The sequence below is a fragment of the Oncorhynchus masou genome, chromosome 18 (assembly GCF_036934945.1).
Source record: "Oncorhynchus masou masou isolate Uvic2021 chromosome 18, UVic_Omas_1.1, whole genome shotgun sequence".
Lineage (NCBI taxonomy): Eukaryota > Metazoa > Chordata > Actinopteri > Salmoniformes > Salmonidae > Oncorhynchus > Oncorhynchus masou.
Window position 1 is genome coordinate 25659466 of NC_088229.1, and position 17641 is coordinate 25677106.

Below are 17641 nucleotides of genomic sequence, written 5' to 3' on the forward strand. Positions count from 1 at the left end.
TTTCCTCTGTCATTCTATGTCCTCAGTTCCCCATGTTTTTCTTTCCACCATATTGTTATTTAAATGTTGAAGATTCTTTGTCAGTATGCGGAAGAGGAAGCGACAAATTATACTAGAAATGAAATAGGAGTCTGCAGCTGAATGCACAGTGATCCAAAAACAATCTGAGTATTGTTATCATAGGGGTAGATTTATTTGACTGGTTGTAAGGGTTGTGTACAGGCCAGTATTAAACAAGATGAAAGCCTAAATGAAGCAGGAGAAAGGGAGGTTGACTTGGTTCCAGCCCAGAGAAGGAATTCCTCTTTCCCAAAGGGGAGTCGTCACATTTTCTTTTTTTTTATGTTGCATTTTACAAAGGGATTGTAACGGAGCTCGTTTCAGGATACAGTGAGGGGAATGTAAAATAAGACATCCCCCTAGCCACTGTCATACAGTTTAGTTTTATAAATCCATGGTTCACTAATTTGTGTGATGAAAATAAAGCTGATAGACAAAGTAACAAATAGAGCAACAGTCCGTCAGTGAAACATTCCATTCATACTCTAAGGCTTCCAAAAGGGTTCTTTAGTTGTCCCCATAGGAGAACCCTTTTTGGTTCCATATCGAACCCTCTGTGTAAACGGTTCTACATGGTACTCAAAAGGTTTCTTCAAAGGATTCTCCTATGGGGACAACTGATGAACCCTTTTAGGTTCTGGATAGCACCTTTTTTTATTTCCTAAAAGTGTATGGGTTCCGCTCCACAGATCCCCCCCCAGTCTCACTGAGATCAGTACCTTTCCTTAGTGGCTTTCTACTTCTACACTCATTTAACTGTGGCCTTTAGTATCGTGTCAACATCCACCTAGACTAGAATGATATATATTCCACACCATGTTCTCTAACAGACAGATCTACAGTATCATGAAATCTAGATTCAGAAAATAATATTTTCACATTACATCCCCTACACTCAGATTCAAAGATGAAGTTATTTTTCAAATACTGTACATTCCCCATCAACCACACGGTTGCATGGTTCCAATTTTTGGAAGTAAACATTGCGTAAGAAGATCATGTATATTCATTCCACATCTCTTTCAAAGCGGTGTACATTGTAAGCAGGGCTACAGGGAGTCTAGACTTAGTGCCTCCTCTCTCCTGTCAGTTGGAGAGCAGCGTTGGATTTAAGGCTTAGCAGAGAGGTTGGTAAACTTAACAGAGAGGAGAGGACACAGATCAATCACTGCAAACATCACACATCCACATCTGTAGGTGTTTGTGAGTGTCCATGTTACGTACCCACTTTAGTAGGACCTCAGCCATGTATTTAGTCTTGTTAATGATAAACACGTTCACTGTGTTTGCCACGCTGCTCTGCCGACAGTGACGCACAGCATTGTTTTATTTTTCCAGAATGAAATTCATCTGGCTTGAACAGTCTTCATAACCTGCAGCCAATTTATCATGTCGTATTACAGTAATGAATGTGAAGGGCTTGGACTGGTTTCGTTAATGGAACTCTGCTCTCTAGTTTGATCCACAAGACTGCAGACTAATTAGTCAAACTGACCCAGTCAACAGTTTACTAACAATTAGCTAATCATCCCATCTACTATCAACTCTCCACAGTGTGAGACGGGCAGCGCCACCAGAGACATGTTAATCCCATCTACTATCAGCTCTCCACAGTGTGAGACAGGCAGTGCCACAAGAGACATGTTAATCCCATCTACTATCAGCTCTCCACAGTGTGAGACGGGCAGCGCCACAAGAGACATGTTAATCCCATCTACTATCAGCTCTCCACAGCGTGAGACGGGCAGCGCCACAACAGACATGTTAATCCCATCTACTATCAGCTCTCCACAGTGTGAGATGGGCAGCGCCACAAGAGACATGTTAATCCCATCTACTATCAGCTCTCCACAGTGTGAGATGGGCAGCGTCACAAGAGACATGTTAATCCCATCTACTATCAGCTCTCCACAGTGTGAGATGGGCAGCGCCACAAGAGACATGTTAATCCCATCTACTATCAGCTCTCCACAGTGTGAGATGGGCAGCGTCACAAGAGACATGTTAATCCCATCTACTATCAGCTCTCCACAGTGTGAGATGGGCAGCGCCACAAGAGACATGTTAATCCCATCTACTATCAGCTCTCCAGAGTGTGTGACGGGCAGCACCACAAGAGACATGTTAATCCCATCTACTATCAGCTCTCCACAGTGTGAGACGGGCAGCGCCACAAGAGACATGTTAATCCATGTCCCCTGGTTCACCTTTCCCCCTGGAGAAGAAATTGAATTAGGGTGAAATCCATCCCCTTGTGTGTGCAGTCAGACTGGGGACAGACTACTGCCTGTTGTGGCCCAGCAGCAAAGGCTAAACAGGGAGTACTGGGGGAGCTACTGTTATCACAAGATATGATTTGTGTGTGTGTGTGTGTGTGTGTGTGTGCATTCCTAGCAGTGAAACAGTAATGTTGGTATACAGTAGGACAAACAGCAGGGCTAAACATCTCTTATCTTTACCATTGTTGTTTTGTATATCATTGTTTGCAGTCGAGGCATAGTTTGTTTTCTATGTGGATGTCATTCTTTTTGCCCTTTTTAAATGATTTTTGCATCTGTGTGTTGCCTCCTGATATAGTGTTTCCTGCCATTGTCTTTAGTAGACTGCCTCCGGCCCTCTCCGAGCAGTGCAGGTCCCTCCTACCTTAACCCCCCTCGCCGCAGCTCCGCTCTCTCACACACACACACACACACACACACACACACACACACACACACACACACACACACACACACACACACACACACACACACACACACACACACACACACACACACACACACACACACACACATCGCTACCCACACTCTAATCTTCTCTTCCTCTACTATCCGCTTCAGCTTCTGAGGCAACTCTGACATAAGCTGCCCCAGAGTCAGCAATAAGGGGGGGGGGGAGCAACTGCGTACAGGCTGGGCATACGTGTGACTGTGTGTGAGAGTCCACCAGTCAGCTCAGTGGTTCATCTCTTTCTCCCACTTCCTCACTCTCTCCCTCTGTGCCTTTTGTTCCCGCCCCTCACTTTCTCCCTGCTAGCCTGGATAGAGGGAGCTGACCTGCATGCTGTGGACTGGATATGGCGTAGAGACACCCTGACGCTAACCTAACTGGATGTTCACCCTACGAGCTGGTAAGAGCCTGCTTCAGCTCTACTCTAACTGTGATAGTATGCACTGGGAAAAAAGGATTGCAAAAGGGTTCTTCGGCTGTCCCCCTTTTGGATTTCATGTAGAATCCTCTGTGGAAAGGGTTCTATATGGAACACAAAAGGGTTCTACCTGCAACCAAAAAAAGGTTATTCTCCTATGGGTACAGCCGATGAACCCTTTAAGTTTCTAGATAGCACCTTTTTTCCCCCCACGATTTTGAAAGGAGAAAGTCTGTATGTAGAAATGCCTTATTTTGTGTGTGAGAACTGGCTGTTAATATAACAAGTCACTGGTGTAAGAACTTTGTTCTATGTAAACTTGAGTTTTTTTAAAGTCCGTGCTTTAGATATGAACTTAGTACCCAGTAAAAGTGCTCTCTCACTCTATCATTCTTACCCTTTCCCTGGCTTCTTTCCCTCTCTTCTCTTCTCCCCCGACTCATTATGCATCCCCCTGCTCATGTTACCGGCTTCCTCCTGTGGTTGTCAGCACAGGTTTCTCCTCTGCTCTGAGTGTGCTCCCACGCTCCCTCAAAGAAAGGAAGGAAAACAATGAGAAGCGTTTGCGGAGCCACAAGATGGAGCTGCTTTAATTTGGCCTGTGTCTTTAATAGAGTGGAACATTTAAGTGTGGCTTTTTTTGTTGCGTGTTTTGTTGTTTTTGGAATAACGTTTTCTTTTTTTGGGCAGAGGGGTGAGAAAATTGGAAACAGACCCACCCACACTAGTGAGTCACCCCGCATTTGTGGAGTGTTAACTTTAAGAGGGCAGAAAAATTGTCAAAGAGAGGACCTGCTAAAGGCAGAGGGAATTTGTTTTTGGTTATTCTGTTGATGTCACTTAATCCCCTTAGATTACATGGACTTGGGAACCGGAGAGGAGGGTGCTCTGGCCTCTGCCATGGGCTTTTTTGAAAGGGAGGGAGTGGCTTGTGTTCATCTGGGACAATCCCAAGTGCTGAGTGCTGAGACCTTCCTCACCCTGCTCCCAAACACTGTTTCCCTTTGCATACACAACTGTTGGAGGGGTAGCAGAGTTAACTTGACTATGCGTAGGCTGGGGGAAGTCGATGCTTAGCCGCTGACGGTGTCCTGCATGTTATCATAATAACACCAGGGGTTTGCTATGGCGATACATACAGTATTTAACCACCTTGTCACTACAAACTCAAAATCGATCACTCTCCACAATGAACCGCATGCAGATTTGTTTTACGTTCATATACTGTACAAACAGACAATCTCAAAGATGCTTTCTATCTAATCTTAGTTGTTAGTTTTGTGTATTTTTGTCACCAACCATAACCGATACCTTAATCAGGCTGATAATGTGGCACCTCAATTTAGAGTAGCCTATCATTCCCTATCCACATCCCTTACATTCCACTCTAATCCTATCAATTTATCGTACTTTCTATCCATGTAGCCTTTGTCTTATCCCTCAATCTGACTGTCGCTGTCTGTCACTCATCTCTTCCTTCCTGCTGGCAGGGCAGCCTGGTGTAGTCAGTGATAAGGGGCAACAGCAGTAGCCCTTCCTGTCCTGGCAGGAAGTGTTGATTTCCACTCCAGTCTCTGGGCAACCCTGTGCTGCGTCCACTGGGAACCCTCTTCCACTCTCAGCATGTGAACAGCTCGCAACACACAAGGATAGGCATGCACACTCACCCACACACAATTATTTTGATCAGAGTGGCTGTGATTTAATGCCCTACCGAGTAACACCTCTTTCAGACTGGAGGTAGCATAGTGGTGTGGAGGGTGCACAGTGGCTGCGTGTGCTGGGTCTGAGCTGTGTCTATAGCTGTAGGTCAGGAAGGGTTAAGGGGTCACATGGAGCCCAGGAGCAGGAGTTCAGAGCAGGATATCCTGTCAGGATATGGTTCTCTCTCCCCTCTATTCCCAGGCACGGAGGGCTGTGTTGGAGCTTGGAGTCCAAGCTGAGAGTGAAGGCAGGGGGCAGGGTGGGTATTGGTCTGGTGTAAAATGTCACTCACGTCTCAAAACACATGGAGCGACACGGAAAGTTTGCACGTTGCCATCCAAGGGTTGTGTATCTATGGCAAACTTGTTTGGTGTATTTGATGTTGGACGATAGACAAGGGGAGGCCTGATTTGTGCCTAGTGAATCAATATGGAAGTTGGGAAATTATAGCCAACCTGTTGTTTTGTTGTGTTTGGTATTCCAGAGATGTTCTTATCCCTGTGGAGTCCACATGAAGTCTTTGAGTGAAGAGGTGATTCAGATGAAGGGGTTGAGAGTAATGAGGTGGAGTTAAAGGGATCATGGAGAAGATGAAGCCACAGGGCAGCAAATGGTCCAGAGGAGACAGATAAAACAGTGGAGTGATTGCCTACCTGACTGCCTGCCCCCCTCTGGTGATAGAGTGTAACTACAGATGCTGAACTTCAGGCCTCATAACAAACAGTGTTGATCGTTACAATCAGAAAGTATTTTAACTTCGTACTCATGTGACATTTTATATAATTCTAGGTACATACAGTTATCACATACAAGGACTAGATAGGCAACCGCTTCCTTGGCATCATACAAGTAACCGATGCAAAGAGAGACAAAGGAAAGACAACAGGAGAGAGAGTGACAGGCTGTTTTTGGATTTCCGTTTCCAACACCCACCTTCTTTGTCTTGTTATTGTTGAGATATGAAATCTCATTCTAAATGTCGTTACAGATATTGTGGTGCCCCTCTGGGATTCCCCCTGGGCTATTTTGTTCTCTCGTACCATATTGATATTGTCTACATATTGTCTACAAAAGAAATGCATGAAATCAGTGTCAAGTTCCATTTGAGTAGGAGATTTACTTTGCTTGACTTTTTTTTCTTCTCATGACAACAGTTGAGGTTGATAACTATTCTAGAGAGACCACCGCGTGGGCTGTTTTCTTTGGTTTTGGAAAGTGACTCTATGAGCCAGGTGGGGTACTGAGTGTGAACAGAGCTGCTGATAATGTCGAGGATGAGCTGCTGTAACCGAGACGTTCCAGTTGGGCCTCTGACACGGCCGTATGTTTCAGACGCTCGCTCTCACACACCCGCCCACCACGTTAGTGAATGAATGGACACTAAAAAACATGGAAAATGTGTTTATGCGTGTCCCTGCGAATTAGTGTGTATGAAGTATCTGTGTATGAAGTAGATGTACGTGTGACAGATAAGCGAGGGCCAACTGACATACAGTATGCTCACCATCATGCTCCTAATTGGTGTCCACTACAGTTAGTAATGTATGTGTACAGGGATGTTTTGGTTTCTGTACTGTAAGATGAAGGGATACTACTGTAAATAAACCTGATGGAACTTTGCCTCAGTGACAGGATTATACCAAACTGGTTCCGGTTCGACTGTTTCTTCATGTAGCCATATAACAGAGAACAGAGTGCATAATTTTACTACAAAGAGTGTGCACAGTAGTTTTACCATATTGTGCAGAACCACACACAGGGTTAAGAGGAGAACATTATATTTGTTTTATCATAAAACCAAAGAAGACCCCCAAAAATGGCCTATTCTTAACCGACTGAGCCCTTTTCTCATTTAAAACTTGTAACATGGGATTTCCACCAAGGTGCTAAGTGCTTGTCAGAGAGTTGAGATTCTTTTTCAGGCCTTACTGTTGTACAGAATGTGCTTTAGTCTTGCAGCAGCATTGGAATATTGGCTTGGTGTAGATGTGGAATGACTCACAATCCTGTACTGTAAACCCAGACCACACCCTCCCTCACTGCTGCTCCCTGCTTTTACAAAGCTTGCACACCCTGTTATCCAATTTCTGTCAACCTCTTTCAAACACACACACAGTACACACAGACATGCGACTCCACCCTTCTCTAAACTTCCACTGATCTCATTCTCAAAAAACTGTCCTGCAAAAAAGTCCCTTCTCTCTCGCTCTCAAAATACTCTTAGTGTTATAACTGTATGGCTGCTTCCATAACTCCTTATCCAATATTCATCACATTCCTGTTGGCTTCTTAAAGAGAAGGACCATGCTGGCCACTGGGACCTCACAGCAGACACACTACTCCCTCCTCTCCCTTTCCAGCTTTTAGTTTTTTTCTCTCACACTGCAGTAACAAAGTAGAAGCCTATCAATTGACATACACTGAGTGTACAAAACATTAAGGATATCTGCTCTTTCCTTGACATGACTGACCAGGTGCAACTCAATATTAGGAAGGTGTCCTTAATGTTTTGTACTGTTTCACTCTCCCACGGGCTAGTGTTTCTGTTCAAGGATATTTACCAGGAGGTTTTCTGCATAAAGTCACTACACTGTGCATTGTGTTTCATATTGGTGAACTATGAGTCATACTCCACAGATTTAAAATGATCTCATTTATATACACAAATATAGAGGAAAATTCACAAATTTAAATTCTAAAAAGCTCTATTCAGGAAGAAACCCATTCACAACCATGCCTATATTTAGATAGTGAGAAAACAACATCTGTATTATTTCTTAAACCATATACACTTAGATGCTGAATTAGTGTGGATATCTCTTATCTTGATCATTTGTTCAGTGGTGATGGAGTAGGCCTATAAGGCATCATTTATACAACAGAATGTTAAATTGTGTGTGTAAAGATCAGTTGAGAGGCAGGGTGTTACATGAGTTGTGGTAAGCTCAGGCTGTTGGCCTGACATTTTACACTAAACAACAACCACCACTGTTGGCAACCTCTGGTCTCCCGGTAGCTGAATGCCACATCGAATCGGATTAAACTCCCTAAATGGATGGCTTTATAGCTATGCTACCCCTTCCCTGGTCATCTTGATCAGACATTGTACTAGACATCAGAAAAACTAAAAGTCCCTGTTTGTAAATGAGTGTGTGCGTGTGTTTCTGTGTGTTGGAGACAAGAGTGTAGAGTAGATGCATTGAGGCCAGGGCAGGCAGAGAGAGATGTAATCGGATATAGTTGTTTCATATGGCCGGGTTTGGCTGGCATTCAAGGGCCAAGAGGTTTCACTAAAGGTCACAATGACAAAGACACACTGTGCTTGTGTTGTGTGTGCCTGACTGACTGAACGCTGACATACACTTCTGTATACTGTATGTGTATGAAGGCACACTACCGGTCAAAAGTTTGAGAACACCTACTCATTCAAGGGTTTTTCTTTATTTTTACTATTTTCTACATTGTACAGTAATAGTGAAGAGATCAAAACTATGAAATAACACATATGGAATCATGTAGTAACCAAAAAAAGTGTTAAACAAATCAAAATATATTTTATATTTGAGATTCTTCAAATAGCTGCCCTTTGCCTTGACAGCTTTTCACACTCTTGGCTTTCTCTCAAGGTAGTCACCTGGAAACATTTCAATTAACAGGTGTCCCTTGTTAAAAGTGAATTTGTAGAATTTATTTCCTTCTTAATGCGTTTGAGCCAATCAGTTGTGTTGTGACAAGGTAGTGGGATATACAGACTATAGCCCTATTTGGTAGAAGACCAAGTCCATATTATGGCAAGAACAGCTCAAATAAGCAAAGAGAAACAGTCCATCATTACTTTAAGACATGAAGGTCAGTCAATTTGGAAAAAAAGTTTCTTCAAGTGCAGTCTTAAAAACCATCGAGCGCTATGATGGAACTGGCACTCAAGTGATAATGGCGCTGGAGAAGAAGGCAGAGGTTTTACGTGTCCCCAACCGATTGTTTTTTTGTTTGTTTATTTGCATTTTTTGTAACTGATTTTTTTTTTTAAACGTATTTTGTACATAATGTTGTCATTACCGTCTCTTATGACCGAAAATAACTTCTGGACATCAGGACTGCGATTACTAACCATGGACTGGCAGAATCCTTTTCTCCTTTAACGAGCCCGATGTGAACGATATACTGCTTTCTCGGGAATGAGAGGAGGCGGAGAAAAGGGGCCAAAGGTCAGGCTGCCTTCCGAGAATTCCTAGGCGATCGAATAAACCCCCACTTCCTTCCATTCTGCTAACTAACATGCAATCTTTGGAGAATAAAATAGATGACTTACGGGCAAGATTAAACTACCAACGGGACATTCAAAACGGCAATATCTTATGCTTCACGGAGTCGTGGCTGAACGACAACAGTATTATACGCCGTACCGGCAGGATTGAACAGCGACGTCTGGTGAGAGAAGGGGTGGCGGTCTATGTATTTTTGTAAATAACAGCTGGTGCACGATATCTAAGGAAGTCTCGAGCTATTGCTCGCCTGAGGTAGAGTATCTCCTGATAAGCTGTAGACCACACTATCTACATAGAAAGTTTATCTGTATTTGTCGTAGCTGTTTATATACCACCACAGTCAGAGGCTGGCACTAAGACAGCATTGAATGAGTTGTATTCTGCCATAAGAAAACGCTCACCCAGAGGCGGCGCTCCTAGTAGCCGGATACTTTAATGTAGAGAAACTTAAATCCGTTTTACCAAATTTCTATCAGCATGTAAATGTGCAACCAGAGGGGAAAAAAACCTCTAGACCACCTTTAATCCACACACAGAGACGCATACAAAGCTCTCACTCGCCCTCCATTTGGCAAATCTTACCATAATTATATCCTCCTGATTCCTGCTTACAAGCTAAAATGAACTGGATCAATAAAAAAGTGGTCAGATGAAGTAGATGCTAAGCTACAAGACTGTTTTGCTCCACAGACTGGAATATGTTCCGGGATTCCTCCGATGGCTTTGAGGAGTACACCACATCAGTCATTGAATTCATCAATAAGTGCATCAATGACTACGTCTCCACAGCGACTGTACGTACCCCAACCAGAAGCCATGGATTACAGGCAACATCCACACTGAGCTAAAGGCTAGAGCTGCCGCTTTCAAGGAGCAGGACTTTAACCCAGAAGTTTATAAGAAATCGCGCTATGTCCTCTGACAAACCATCAAACAGGAAAAGCTTCAATACGGGACTAAGATAGAACCGGTGTAGTGCGATTCAGACGCTCGTCGGATGTAGCAGGGCTTGCAAACCATTACAGATTACAAAGGGAAGCACAGCCAAGAGCTGCCCAGTGACACGAGCCTACCAGACGAGGTAAACTACTTCTATGCTCGCTTCGAGGCAAATGGCACTGAAATATGCATGAGAGCACCAGCTGTTCCGGGAGACTGTGTGATCACGGTCTCCGCAGCCGATGTGAGTAAGACCTTTAAACAGGTCAACATTCTCAAGGCCGCAGGGCCAGACAGATTACCAGGACGTATACTGTGAGCATGCGCTGACCAACTGGCAAGTGTCTTCACTGACATTTTCAGCCTCTCTTTGTCCGAGTGTAATACCAACATGTTTTAAGCAGACCACCATAGTTCCTGTGTCCAAGAACGCTAAGGTAACCTGCCTAAATGACTACCGACCCGTAGCACTCGCATCTGTAGCCATGAAGTGCTTTGAAAGGCTGGTCATGGCTCGCATCCACACCATTATCCCAGAAACCCTAGACCCACTCCAATTTGCATACTGCCCCAACAGATCCACAGATGATGCAAAGCTTTCATCAAGGCAAAGGGTGGCTATTTGAAGAATCTCAAATATAAAATATATTTTGATTTAACACTTTTTTGATGATGATTCCATATGTGTTGTGTCATAGTTTTGATGTCTTCACTATTATTCTACAATGTAGAAAATAGTAAAAATAAAGAAAAACCCTTGAATGAGTAGGTGTTCTAAAACTTTGGACCGGTATTGTATGTCGGGAGGTTAAGGTTTTATCTGCATTTTTGTCAATGTAATTATTGACGTATCCTTGTTCTGTTCAATGTTCTCTACCTATATATTTCTCTAAATACCACAATTCAAATTTCTGACACCATTCAAACCAATGAGGGTTCGGAACTTTGAAGCCAGTTATCTCAGTATCATCTTTTTGCAGATAGAACCTTATATATTTTAGATCCCAGTGCCATTGATTTCTGTGTAGTTGTTTTTGTTCAGTTTTAGCATGGTTTCTATCCCTTTTCGACTCACATGATTGACTTTGATTTAAATTAACACATCAGACATGTCATTATCAGGAACTACATTTCAGCAAAAAGACATAGCCTAACAGTTGACTGCGCTGTTGCTGCCATTCTGAGAAGTAGGGCTGACAAAGACGATCTTAGCTGAATCTAAATTTGACCTTGTATTTCATTGATGGACATTATTTAGATTGTGTGTGTGTGTGTGTGTGTGTGTGTCTGCCTGCCTGCTCAGAGACAATAACCAGTACTGAAGGTTTAGGCTAGAGGCTGGGCTCAGTGTTTACTCTAACCCGAGTGCCGCATGGTGCCACAGCATGGAGCTTGGTGTCCCAGGGGCCCAGCTGAGCCCTGCCTGGTACCCAGACAATGGCTGCCTTCATCCTGGCTTCCTCCTCCCTCCATCCCTGTCTGCCTCCATCCTCTCTGGACCACCTTGTGATCTGGGGCAGAGGTTGCCAGGTCTGATCCTGAAAGGCCTAAAATAATATCTGTATCTAGTTAAATGACTTGGAATATACAGAAAAGTACATCTTGCCTATTCTAATGTAACTTAGAGGAAGCCCACGATCTTGCCGTGGAACTTGGTTTGGGAAATGTATTTGAGAGTACTCATCTTGCATCTTTTTGGAAGCTTTGACTTATTTTGTGTAGTGATTTGACTGTGTGATTTAAAACTGTGTGAGAGAGTGAATCCTTGTTAGGTTGTGTAATTGTGCAGGTGGGAGTTAACTACGCACATGTAGAACACAGCTGACCACATCCTGTACATATAGAACTAACATAGAGGCCTCTTCCTCTCAAATTAACTGACATCTGAAAAATGCTAAGAATCTTACAAAAAATACATTTCAACATGTTTTCACAGTGTCCTCTCTGAGTCTAGCTTCTGTTTGGACATTTTGGATAAATTTGATTCAATTAAATTCTTGGAAGTCCTAAGAGTGGGTTGCATTGGCTTTCAAAGATTGTTATCAAAAATTAGGCACTGATTCATCTGGGGAAAATAAAATAGTTTAGCATCAGTCTAGAGAAACAGATTGACCACTGCTGTCTTTTCCATTTGGGTGTTACATACAGCGTGGTTCACTTTGGCCAGCGCCTTGCCTCCTGTGAACCTAAGCTTGTGCCTGTGTTTGATCATATGTGTGTGCAGTGGCCAACGGTGCCGTTTAAGATGAGGGTGGACGATTTTCTTTATTTCGGAGTGTGGCCTTATTTCTATTACAGCATTTGGATTCACACAGCTCAATGTAACATCAATAGGTTTAGGCCAGGGTTTTCCAATCCTGGAGAGCTACCTTCCTGTAGGTTTTCACTCCAACCCCAGTTGTAACTAAGATGATTAAGCTTATCAACCAGCTGATTATTAGAATCAGGTGCGCTAGATTGGGGTTGGAGCAAAAACCTACAGAACGGCAGCAGGGCTAGAGAGCCCTGGTTTAGGCTACTACATGATACTTGATTTTTCCCTGTACCCACCATGAGGTTGCTATAACCTAGCCAACGAATTATGGTTTACAATGTAGTTGCACAGGTCATGAACACTCTTAGTAATTAAGGTGACAGACTGACATTCAATAACGCCTTGCACACTCTTGCTTGCATCTAGCTGATCTACAGGTGTAATCATTAGTCCAACAATTGCAAACAAGAGTTGCTATTGGACAAATTCAGGTAGGTTTATCCACATTTGCTTCTGTTTAAGAATTGTCTCATTTTTTTAACAGGAATGGCAGATTGAATACATCCCTGATCACCCGCAAACACAGTTCACTTTCATAGCAGCCACATAAACAGCATGATCACTTTGCTCATTGTATAACTCCTTCGTGCATCTACGCGCTTTCCTCCTCTCACCTTTTCCCTTCGCTTGCACAACACAACAGTGACCAGGGGAAAAAAACTTTCCAAGCCAAACCGTCATACCATAACCGCTACACACAGCCTACATTGTTACCACCATATTAGCTAACGTCCTAGTCAACATAGCTACTAGAACTAACGCGTTAGTAAACCCGCTCCAATCATGCAGTTTAGCAGTCAACTACTCACCACATTTTATGCACTGCAGTGCTAAGCTAGCTGTAACTTGTGCTTTCAGTACTAGATTCATTCTCTGATCCTTTGATTGTTTGGACAACGTGTCAGTTCATGCTGCAACAGCTCTGATAGGTTGGAGGACATCCTCCGGATGTTGTCATAATTACATTGTAAGTCTATAGAAGGGGGTGAGAACCATGAGCCTCCAGGGTTTTGTATTGAAGTCAATGTACCCAGAGGAGGACTGAAGCTAGCTGTCCTCCGGCTACACCATGGAGCTACCCTACAGAGTGCTGTTGAGGCTACTGTAGGCTTCATTGCAAAACAGTGCGTTTTGAATTAATTATTTGGTGATGTGATTATATGTATTATAGTTTAATCTAACCCTAACTTTAATGTTTCACTCTTTTTATCTTTATGCAATTCACTGAGGAGGATGGTTCTCCCCTTCCTCCTCTGAGGAGCCTACACTGGTGTGTGTGTATCTTGCTGTGGGCTGCTAGACTGCTGTGCCGTTTCACTGTCACACAGGCTGTGTTCTCGTTATTTTCAGCTCATACCGGATGTGATTCAGATTGGGGAATTGTGTAATTGACAAGACAAACCACACAAACGCACACATACATAAACACCCACACTTTGGGAGGATTTCTGGTAAGGGTGCTGGGCTCCCCCTGAGCTTATGCATTTAAAGGTGAGTATGGGTTAGGTTTCGTTTTTGGTGTGCATGAACGGTTTGTTTTACTGGTGGGCTTGGAAACTGGATCACAGATGCTGAGTGGAAATAAAAGCAGTGCTCAAGCTGGGAAAACAGCCTTTGAAAGATTAACTAAACTCTCATCTCATTGAGCACTTTGTCATTTCCTGTCCTCAAAATACACAACCCATGCAGGTGATGCTCAACCTCCTTCTCAAACCCTCACATTGTATTCTACTCTTCTCTACAAACAATGCAGGCAACTGTCATTCGAATGTTTTAATCTAAACGTCACTGTTTATATCATTACTGTTATACAAAGCATCAGGGTCACAGGAAGAGGCAGTGGGAGGCTTGTGCATCATGTGACAGATAAAGGGACGTGTATGGGTTACCTTGTCTGACAAATACACAGGAAGCCCTTGGTAACTATTCCTTCCTCTTCCAAGAAACATTAATCTATGATGTGACTCATAACAGGGGGAGAAAGGTATTGGTCAAGGAGCACCGTTTCCTAGAAGGCTATGCACTCATTAAGACATTTTGTAGAATTCATCTATAAAATTAAAGTTGTTCAGATAAAGCTGACAAACATGACGTTTTCACTTTAGTCTTTTCTCAGAGTTTCATATTTCCCTGCTATGCTGCCTGCAACATGAGCCAATAACTACTTGAGCACTTGTAAACACTTTATCATACTGTGCAGTTTACTTGATTGTGGTCATAAATGTACACATTTAGCTTTAACCATACATGAAAATGCTACTTTGAGAAACATTTTGGAAGAGTGGATATGCGTTATTACACAAGTTGTAACATGTTTATAGTAGTGTTGTCCAGAAAGTGCAAGTAAAGGACTGTCGTAACAGTTATTCTGTTCCAATAAACAGCTGTTGTTATGTCAGCAGGTGGAGCTGTAGAAGCCATCTGACAACAAACTGTGAACAAAGTTTCAGACACTGATAAGTAGTGGTTTGGATTGGCTACATAGTGTACCAATAGAAAGCTCATATGCGGAAACAATGGTAGAGAGAAGTCGTGTGACGCTATTTTTGGTGCTACCCGCTTAGACTTCTATTTTCGTCTTCTTCAGGGGCTGGACATACCAAGTAGCTTGCGATAACTAATTATTTCTCCCTTACTTGTAGCCTACTGACGAATCTCATCCTTGGCCACCGGTCTCTTTCCCTGTATGTTACTCGACAGTCATTTCACAAATAGGCTTCACAGGACTAGTAACAGACGACATTGGCTTTTTGGAGGAATATTTATAATGTGGATTTAGAACCTGTTGCGTTGTTGTGACATTCTTACAAGGTAACACATTTTCTTTCATGTGCATACCAGATAATTGTTCTGTGTTCTACAGTATTGCAGCAGTAGGCTAACCTACCTACCCGATGAAACTAACTGACATAGTTTAGCCTATTATTGGTACGTGCAGTTAGGTCTGTCATTCTACAAATAGGCTACATTTCGAAACATACGTCAATTTCAAAGCGGCTACAACCATCGTATCCTGGTGGGATGTCTTTTAAACGCTGCCCTCTGTAAGCAGATGTTCAGGGCAACAGTTTTGTTTCCAGGGTGAGAGACCGCAATCCATTGCTGAAGTGTTACACATTTTCGGGAAAATATATTACAATTTGTAGGTTATTTGTTTTAAAACATCCTACACTTTTCATATACTTGAAGTTAGCTATCATTTAGTGGGCATGGATAATTAATTGAATGTGGTTGTGAGTAATAAACGATATCTCCCCGTCTGCAGATGGAATCACGGCGTCGGGACCTACGGTAGACAAAGCCCGACGGGACAGCTTTTTATCAAGTGTCAGGTAGCCCCCCTTGTCACTTGAACCGCGCACTAACAAATATGTAACTACTCATTGCCACATATCATCTCACTGTCTTCAGAATAGTAGACTTACAAATATGATAGATTTTTCCTCCAGAATGAGCCCATACATTTAGACAAACAGGCTACATCTGTTTGCAAATTAGTCATCTCCAACCAACTATTCACGGTTGTTTGAACAGGTCTTAAAAGTAATGCCGTTTTCAGAAACTAATCTATGCACTGGCAAATATGGAAATATCGAGAAGAAACATTTTGTTGTGGTATATGCTGCTAATGAACATGTTTTTTTTCTTCATGATTAGTCACTAGCATGATTCTCTAGATATATTTACTTTTACAGCAACACAGAAGCGAGAGCATGCAAGCACACCACAAGACTACAGTAGGGTGACACTGGCTAGGGGATCCTATGTTCTTATGTTCTCACACCACAAAGTACTACCAGAATAACAAAGTAAACACAGTACATATGAAGAAGTAAAACATGTACAGCATCTATTTATTTTGTACTTTTAGAAAGGCTAATATGTGTGTGGAATAGTTAGCACTAAGAGCTAAAGTCTGACTGTGCATTAGCTCTGAGTGATAGCCCAAGCTCTTGCTGTGCCAGGCATATGTTCCATCCATGCAAAAGAGGCCATCTTCCTGGAAAAACGGAGGGAGGTCATGTCCGAAGCTGCAGTATCCTATTTCATGTGTCAGTCTGGGCCAACTGACACGGCCAATCTCTTTTGTGTCCCTCTAATCTGTCTAGGGTTGAAAAAAAACGAGGGTGTATTAGTTGACCAGTAAACTACCATCATTTTGGTATCTTTCAAGGATTTTATGTCATCTATCACAAGACCTCTAGTAACCCTTTTAGTACTTCCGACTATCACAGGTGTCTGTAATCATGTCTGGCCTTCTGTGTGGCCGTCTCACATTTGAAATAATGAAATGAGATGATAAAAAAATTGAATGACAAAGCTGTTAAACATTATCCTCCAACTTAGTGAATACCATCGGGGTTTAAAATGGTGTATTTATTTGACTATTTCAATATGTATTTGTTTTCAATGTTTATGGCGTCAAACTGGTGGCAGTTGTGAAAAAAGACAATAGTTGGAAGAGTTGCAGAGTTCATTGAAATTGTTAAGATACTTTTTCCATTAATTAGACTATATTCTAATGAACCATATGGTTTATCTACTAGAAACTCATGGACAATATGGACACAAATATAATAAATGAAAATTCTATATTAATACTTTAAAAAAACGTTATTCAAGTATAAATGACCAAAGTTACGACAGATTGCCATAGATTTTCTGTTAATTACCAAAATGACTGAAGATTTCGTTAACTTTGTTAAATGACCGGTAGCTTTACAACCTTCTAATCTGTCCCTATTCATCAGAACGCTCTGCCTCTCATTCTCCTGTAGCTGTTAATGCTGCTCTGATGAAACACAACAATCCCCCTTAACGAAGTGAAGTCAACGAGGTTATTAAAACCAGTCTGTGGTCAGTCAATACCTTGTTGTGGTTGTTACTCAGCTCCTCCTGGTGTGATTCTACTACCACAGTGGGTTTTTGTAGAGGGAAGATAGCCCACCACGGAAACATTATGAAGCTCAGCATCAGTTAAATATCTTTTCTAGTCATTTGGATTTGGCTCATGCCACCCTGTTCAGAGACTGGATCCAAGTACGTGTCTGTGGTTTGGTCTTTGTCTGGACGAGGTATCTGTTGCTTGTAAAACCACGTAGTGAAGGGTTGTGATACCGAGAGTGAAGAGGATGGGAACCTAATAAACATAGTCTTACATTTCCTTTACATACCAGGAGAGGAGGAAAATGTAGAGTGATCACAATA

General features: G+C 42.5%; 1 protein-coding gene across 6 annotated transcripts in view; it reads left to right on the forward strand.

Moving 5' to 3' along the window:
- Nucleotides 1-2958: 2958 nt before the first annotated feature.
- LOC135504303 (histone deacetylase 7-like) overlaps nucleotides 2959-17641 on the forward strand; it is a 76631-nt gene continuing 61948 nt past the window's right edge. For 3 of the 6 annotated variants that reach the window (XM_064922728.1, XM_064922731.1, XM_064922729.1), the window contains exon 1: nucleotides 2960-3190. In XM_064922728.1, coding sequence (XP_064778800.1) covers nucleotides 3172-3190 — 19 coding nt within the window. In that variant the 5' untranslated portion in view covers nucleotides 2960-3171. Of the gene's footprint in view, nucleotides 3191-14950; nucleotides 15245-15698; nucleotides 15766-17641 lie in introns of those variants that run through there. The other 3 variants (XM_064922733.1, XM_064922732.1, XM_064922730.1) reach the window with 3 other exon arrangements.